Genomic DNA, 7,266 nt, shown 5'->3' on the forward strand with positions numbered 1-7,266 from the left:
CGCTTTGTATTTGAGCTCAGGATGTTTTCACCATGGCGTGGAGGACGAAACGTACCAAAGTTTTGCTATATTTCACAAAAAAGGACAATTCTAGGGCCAAGTGCAACCATTGACTGTATATAACAATGGACGAAGCCTTATGTAATAACGGCCAGTGATTGGCTAAGCCAACTGCCAAACAATCATATTAGAAATACATTTAATGCGTGATATAAACTCCTGGCGTGGTACAAAGCAATCCCAGCAGTTTTTGAACCAGTCTGTAAATATGATTATTTCTGCTTTAAAGTGGGACATTTTAACATGGAAGTCAATGGAGATTTACTCACTTTTGCAGCCGCCCTCTATCGGTCAGTTGAGGAACTGCAGCAAACAAAACCCAAAAGAATGAGCCCTCTAGTGTATCTCTCCGTTGCCTTGAACAGGCTGTGTGCTGCAAAATGTGCTGCAATTCTGGGCCCAAATTTCCCGCGCTGTCCTGCGGATGTGACGTCACATGACGCTGCATGTGCGTTCTCCCCGTTCTCCCGTGCCGGCTTCGCTGTTGGCTGCAGTACCCCCAACGGCCGTCGTGGTGAAGGGTGGCGCTAGAGAGTCTCATTTCTTAAAAGGAGCCTCATGCTCCTTTAAGCTAGCTTTGATGTAGATAAAGTTAAGAGCAAAATATTGGTGCATACTTGAAATTAAAGTGTCAATGCAACCAAAGTCATTTGTACTATATTTTTACTGTATATAACAGGATGAGAATAAATAAGAGAATCGATAAGGAACCAAATTGATAAGCGATATCGATAATGAAACGTACAGTATCGGTAAATTCATAATAATTCCCATCCCTACTTACGACTCCAAAGACCAGTCAGATAAAAAGTGTTACACATGGATAAAAAATAAGTTACATAAGTTTAGTTGTTACTTTTCAGTTTTTTTTGTAGCAGAGATGTTTTAAGGAGCCACAGTCTTTGTGTTAAAGTGTGTGCAGGTCAAGAACATGCAAAGTATATTGATAAAACAAGGATTAACAAATCATTGTGTTATTGTGGAAGCCGTAAAACCATTAAAAACCTTAAACTAGCAATAAATTGTTAGACAACATGCCAGTGATGTTTATATATATAGTATAGCATCAGTTTTAGTCTTGTAAATTGAGCCGGTATAGCATAAGAACAGATAATGAACCCCTTTGCCTTGGCAGAAGCATCATGATGTCTCCAGACGAGCGAGCCCTGGAGGGCCTGCTGTACGGCAGCGAGCTCAGCGAGGAGGTGGAGGTGGTGGCAGAGCTGGGGGGAGGCCCGGCACCGGCCGAGGAGTGTGTTGCTGCGGAAAACGTGATCACGGAAGCTTCTTCTTTTCATGGAGAGGACTCCAGACAAGTAGCTTACGACTCCTTTTTACATTGATGACATTACCTGATCAGGCCTATGAGTGTTATGTCTATTATCAGCAGTGACATTATTACTGAAGTGGAAGTTACAGTGGCTCAATAGATCACAAACATTGTAATTAGGAGTTGATTATGTTTAAATGTCAATATCTACATTATTTTTCTGTGTGAAGACTGAAATTACACCCCTCATTAAAGTATTATCATTAATTAAATCCATTTTGAAATCAGCCCAGTCTGATGAGCCCCAAGTTGAGGGATTTACTTTGTCACTACTTTGAACCACGGTCACATGTAAGCACTACAACAAGGCAGATTTCAGGACTGCGCTGCTTTCGCCAATCAAACTGCAAAAAATTTACATCTTTTTGCTAAATTTATCATCAGAATTCTCAATTTCTCAGCTAAATTGGACAGATTTGACCTATTTCCATTTTGCATTGTGCAATTTGCAATTGTCGATCAATACACATAATATACTTTACCCATTTTTTTTTAATTATTTCTTTTTTTTTACTTCCGTTTGGATATAGTAAAGTGATTTTAAAGGGGACCTATTATGAAAAACATGTTTTTTCTTGCTTTAACATATATAAAGTTGTCTCCCCTCAGCCTGCCAACTCAGAGAAGGAGGAAAGCAACCAAATTCTGCAGTGTCTGTACAGCCACATGGATGAGCCGTCCAGTGTGATGTGGCTTCTACGAGCCATTCAGATTCTGCGCATTTTCGTTACGTAACCAAAATGCAAACCACGCCCACAACTAAACCGTGTAACTGCATGCGAGCGTCCGAGTATCGCGTCGCACTGCGTGACATCGGACGCTCTCTGTCCATCTCCCTCCAGCAGCTGCCACTTTATTGAGGTTTCTGTAGTGAAATGAGGAGGAATCATAGAGATAATTTCTCATTTCAACTAACTGGATCAGCCGTTCCTCATCCATGACTGTTTCCTACAGCGTCCGACAAATGTTCAGCTCAAAACAGTGTCACGCATCGCTGCATCGCTGCATCGCTGCATCACTGCATCGCTGCATCGCTGCATCGCTGCATCGCTGCGGCCAGTTAGGACAGTCCAATAGAAAATAAAGCAATGGAATTGATTTTGTCGCTGACGCTCGCTCGCATCGCATGCAGTTATGACACGGTAACTCCACCGGCCGGAGCTTCCTCCATTTTTTCGTAGCGGTGTATCGCGTCATTCAGGCAGCCAATCAGCACAGAGCCTCATTATCATAGCCCCGCCCACTCAGAATCCTGCATAGAGAATGAGGTTAGAGACTGGGAAGATAAAGACATGGTTTAAAGGCTGAATTTCTAATTTATTTAGCAAAAACAATCAAAAGCTTGTTTTTAAGACATTCAAGGCCTGTTTAAAATAGGGATTAGATGCCATAATAGGTCCCCTTTAAATTGAGCTTGCAAGATTTTTGAAATCACATATTATTTAAGGTCATAACTCAGGTATAAATTGAGTGATGATGAATCTGTCTCAGGCTTCGACGATGGTGTCCACGCAGGAACCGATGATGTGTGCCGGATGTGGCGAGCAGGTGTTCGACCGTTTTTTCCTGCTGGCCGCGGGGAGGGTTTGGCACAGCGTCTGCCTCCGCTGCAGTCAGTGTCACTGCGAGCTGCAGACGCAGCCCTCCCTGTACTGGAAGGACGGGAACATCTACTGCCAGCAGGACTACTGCAGGTCAAAACGATTGTCCAATGTCGACTAGTTTACATAATATATGAGACGTGAACTTTATTTCTCACATTAATGCCATTTCTCTTGCTGGTCAGGATGTTTGGAGGTGGTCAGTGTGCTCGCTGCTTCCAGCCAATCCCGCCTTCTGCTTTGGTCATGCGGTCTGGAGAGCTCACCTTCCACCCCCACTGCTTCTCCTGCCAGGTTAACTCACCAAAGAGCTCAAAAATGTTATTTTTCCTCTTACAGAATCCCTAATAGGCACTGATGGGTCTATTAATGTCTTGTAGGAATGTGATGTGAAATTAATGCCAGGGAACTTGTACTGCATGCACGGACCAAACCTTTACTGTCAGTTGCACTATCATGATGACGGGGGAAACCTCCAGTCACAAAGCCCTTCACTCAACCCAAATCTGACAGAAGGTGAGTGAGTTTGTACATGTTTCTACAAAGAATGTAAAATGTTCATGGAAAAACACAATGTCAGAGTGAGTTTAATAAAAAAACAACAAAAAAAACTGACCAGTCAACCTAATAAAAGTCATGAAAGCTGAGAAATTGGAACTTTTTTCTTTATTGCGTAATATCGGTCATGAAGTTTGAAGAGCTCCCAGATTTATTTTTTTATAGATCTAAATGTATGCAAGTGCACCAGATTTCAACTACAAAACTGTTCTCAAAAGCTCAATGTTGTAAATAGTCACTGGAGAGGGAAGTGAAAATGAATCTCCCCGTACCGTTTTCACAAAGGTGGAAACATAAACCATTTTCTTGAACCAGGCTGAAAATATGTTTATTTCCGCTGTAGAATTGGACAAATTAACATGGGGGTCAATGGAGATTGACCTAGTTCTGGATTTAGCCACTAGTGGCCAGTCAAGGAACTGCAAGTTTCTTCCCTTTCTGGTTTGGTTCATGCCATCAAGCTAGAGTTAGCCCCTCGTTCCGGCTGGTGGGATCTGGAACTTGTGTTTAAATTCCCTCCGAGTATTAGAGCTCTCTTCAGACATTCCCTAGGTGTCTAATTATAAGTCTTATAAGGGCTCTCATTTATTGTTATGAATTCTTTGGATTGATAAACGTGTAATTAACGATGAAAATTTTGATCTCTAACTAAAATGTCTTCATTTGTTGTGGTTTTTGTCAGCTAAATGATGTTTTATTTGCTAGAGTTGGGTCAGACCCAGGTTTCAGGTGAAGGGGAGGAGTCCGTCAGCAGTCCAGAGCCGCGGCTGGACGACAGGATGGCGGGTGGGCAGACCCGCCGGCGGACCAAGCGAATCCGAACGTGCTTCCGCAGGGAGCAGCTAAGAGCTCTGGAGTCCTATTTTGCACAGAAACACAACCCCGACGGCAAAGACTGGACCTGTCTCGCACACAAGACCGGCCTCCCCAAGAGGGTCCTGCAGGTACTCACTGCAAAAACTCAAAATCCTAACAAGAATATTTGTCTTAGTTCTAGTTAAAATGTCTCATTTTTAGTCAAAACAATCTCATTACACTTAAAACAAGACTCATCACTGGAAAAAACAACAATTTTCACTTGTTTCAAGTAGATTTTCACTTAAAATAAGTAGAAAAATCTGCCAGTGGAACAAAATTGTTTTGCTTATAATGAGAAGATAAATGTTGTCCCACTGGCAGATTTTTCTACTTATTTCAAGTGAAACTTTACTGAAACAGGTGAAAATTGTCAAATAAGTTATTTTTCTGGTAATGACTCTTGTTTTAAGTGTAATGAGATTTTTTGACTAAAATGAGACATTTTAACTAGAAATAAGACAAATATTCCTGGTAAGATTTTGAGTTTTTGCAGGAAGGAAATACATCTTACATTTCTTTTTCACTGATTCTCATTTCTATCTGGTAATTTTGACTCTGTGTGATAATCTGTTTTCTTTCTTTTTTTAAAAAAAAGGAAGATTATTATTGTTTCTTTTCTGTAAAAAACGTGTTCTCTGGAGTCTCTTTCTTTGCGCGTGTTGCTTTTTTGTTGATCTAGCATTTTCTTTGGTCAGTTTTTCTCCTTTGTTTTGATTTTGGTGCTTGTTTTTCCCCTTTTCTGCATACATATTAATGCTTGTTGACATCTTAAAGGGGACCTATTATGAAAAACACGTTTTTTTCTTGCTTTAACATATATAAAGTGGTCTCCCCTCAGCCTGCCAACTCAGTGAAGGAGGAAAGCAACCAGATTCTGCAGTGTCTGTACAGCCGCCCGGATGATCCGTCCAGTGTGATGTGGATCTACAAGCCAATAAGATTAACCAAAATGCGATTTACATAGGTTGGCCTCCGATGCGTGAAACCACGCCCACAACTAGGGGTGGTCAAAAATATCGATATGGCAATATATCGCAATACTTTTCCAGCTGATTCAATATCGATATTCAAAATTTTAATATCGATTTTAAAATTTTTTTTTATTTTTTTTATATTTTTTATCCCCGATTTTTTTCCCATTATATCACCCAGTGCTCCTACCTAAGTGACAGTCCTGGGCATTGCCACTCTCTACCAACCCTGGGAGGGCCCTGCACTGAGCTCAGGTTTTATTTCACGTTTTATTTCATTTTATAATTTATTTTTTATATAACACAATTGCCTGTCCTTAAAAAATGAAAAATAATGGACAGAGGTTTATTTATTTATGGATTTATATCTATACTGACTGATCACTGTGCCTGTCCTTGGTTTTAGTACCCATCTTTCTTGTGTTTATTATCATTTGCCACATAATTAAAGCAACCTCATACTAAATTTAATGTTAATTTCATATGATGTAAATAATATGAAAAACATACACAAATATGTTGTAACTTTAGCTTGTATAGTTATAATAAATAATTGTTTTGACTCAGTTTGTCCCATGAATTGTCACTATAATCTGATGAACGTGCAACTCGGATTTTAAGATCCATAAAGCTTTTTACAGTTTTCAGCAAACTTTATATATCGCAATATCGCAATATATCGCAAAATTTGGATATCGCAATATCGTATCGTATCTTGACTCAGGTATCGTGATGTGTATTGTATCGTGAGGTCCTTGGCAATACCCACCCCTACCCACAACTAACTCCGCCGACCGGAGTTTCCGCCATTTTTTCGTAGCGGTGTATCGCGTCATTCAGGCAGCCAATCAGCACAGAGCCTCATTATCATAGCCCCGCCCACTCAGAATCCTGCATAGATAATGAGGTTAGAGAATGGGAAGATAAAGACATGGCTAAGAGGCTGAATTTCTAATTTATTTAGCAAAAACAATCAAAAGCTTGTTTTTAAGACATTCAAGTCCTGTTTAAAATAGGTATTAGATGCCATAATAGTTCCCCTTTAACATCCTCTCCCACGTATCATTTCCTCAGGTGTGGTTTCAGAACGCTCGGGCCAAACTCAGGCGATCGCTCAACTCCGATGACACCCAGGTCAGTTCTCCCTCCTCCACGCTGGCCTCGGCGAGCAGCTCCTCGCCGCCGGCTTGCTCGGCGTCCGACCAATCGCAGCCGTTCCTCACCAGCACCATCGACCAGCTGCAGCTGTCCCTGCTCACGGCTCCGATCAGCCAACGTCCTGGGAGCCCGGGGATCAACCAACCATCGCATCAACATCTTCAAAGTCCCGCTTTCTTCCTGGACTTTGATTCCCAGAATGCATCTGGGTGCATGTCCTCTCTGGAGACCCACGAGGACTTCAGGGAGCCAGAGAAGGAAGACGATCAGAACAATTTTAGATCTCAATATTGCTAGTTGAAGGTTGAGCAGCAACAATTAAATATTTAGAATTAGATAACGATTAAACTTTGAATCCCTAAAAACGGATAAAATGTGCATTTTTTTTAAGCACTGGCTTCAGCTTCAATATTCAACAGACTCTTTCATGACATTTTATATGACTCATAGAGATGTTCAGGTTTACCATGTTTTGTGTAGTTATTGGAGTTTACACGGAATTAAGAAGTCTCAGTAAAGCACATACAGGTAAAGAGTAGCAGGTGTCTTTTTCAGACAAAAAAGTGTCTTTTTTTTACATTTAGTCTTCTTTTCTGCATTTTCTTTCTGTCTTTTAGGATTAAAAACTATTTAGACTCACCTATGACTTTGGGAAACTCACAAAGTAAAGCCATCTATATGGAACTAGCAAAACATTTTACTGTTACAAGTTAACTTTGCTTTCAATACT

The 7,266-nt window shown here is 40.8% G+C and overlaps 1 protein-coding gene across 1 annotated transcript; it reads left to right on the forward strand.

Annotated features, from left to right (window-relative positions):
• The first annotated feature begins 1,202 nt into the window (after positions 1-1,202).
• On the forward strand, positions 1,203-6,833 carry LOC133460832 (LIM/homeobox protein Awh-like). Its single transcript, XM_061741595.1, is given in 6 exon segments — positions 1,203-1,376; positions 2,882-3,084; positions 3,177-3,285; positions 3,372-3,469; positions 4,232-4,493; positions 6,453-6,833. Coding segments are annotated over 6 exon segments (1,227 nt in total).
• The last annotated feature ends 433 nt before the right edge of the window (positions 6,834-7,266 follow it).

This window comes from Cololabis saira, chromosome 15 (assembly GCF_033807715.1).
Source record: "Cololabis saira isolate AMF1-May2022 chromosome 15, fColSai1.1, whole genome shotgun sequence".
NCBI classification, from domain to species: domain Eukaryota; kingdom Metazoa; phylum Chordata; class Actinopteri; order Beloniformes; family Belonidae; genus Cololabis; species Cololabis saira.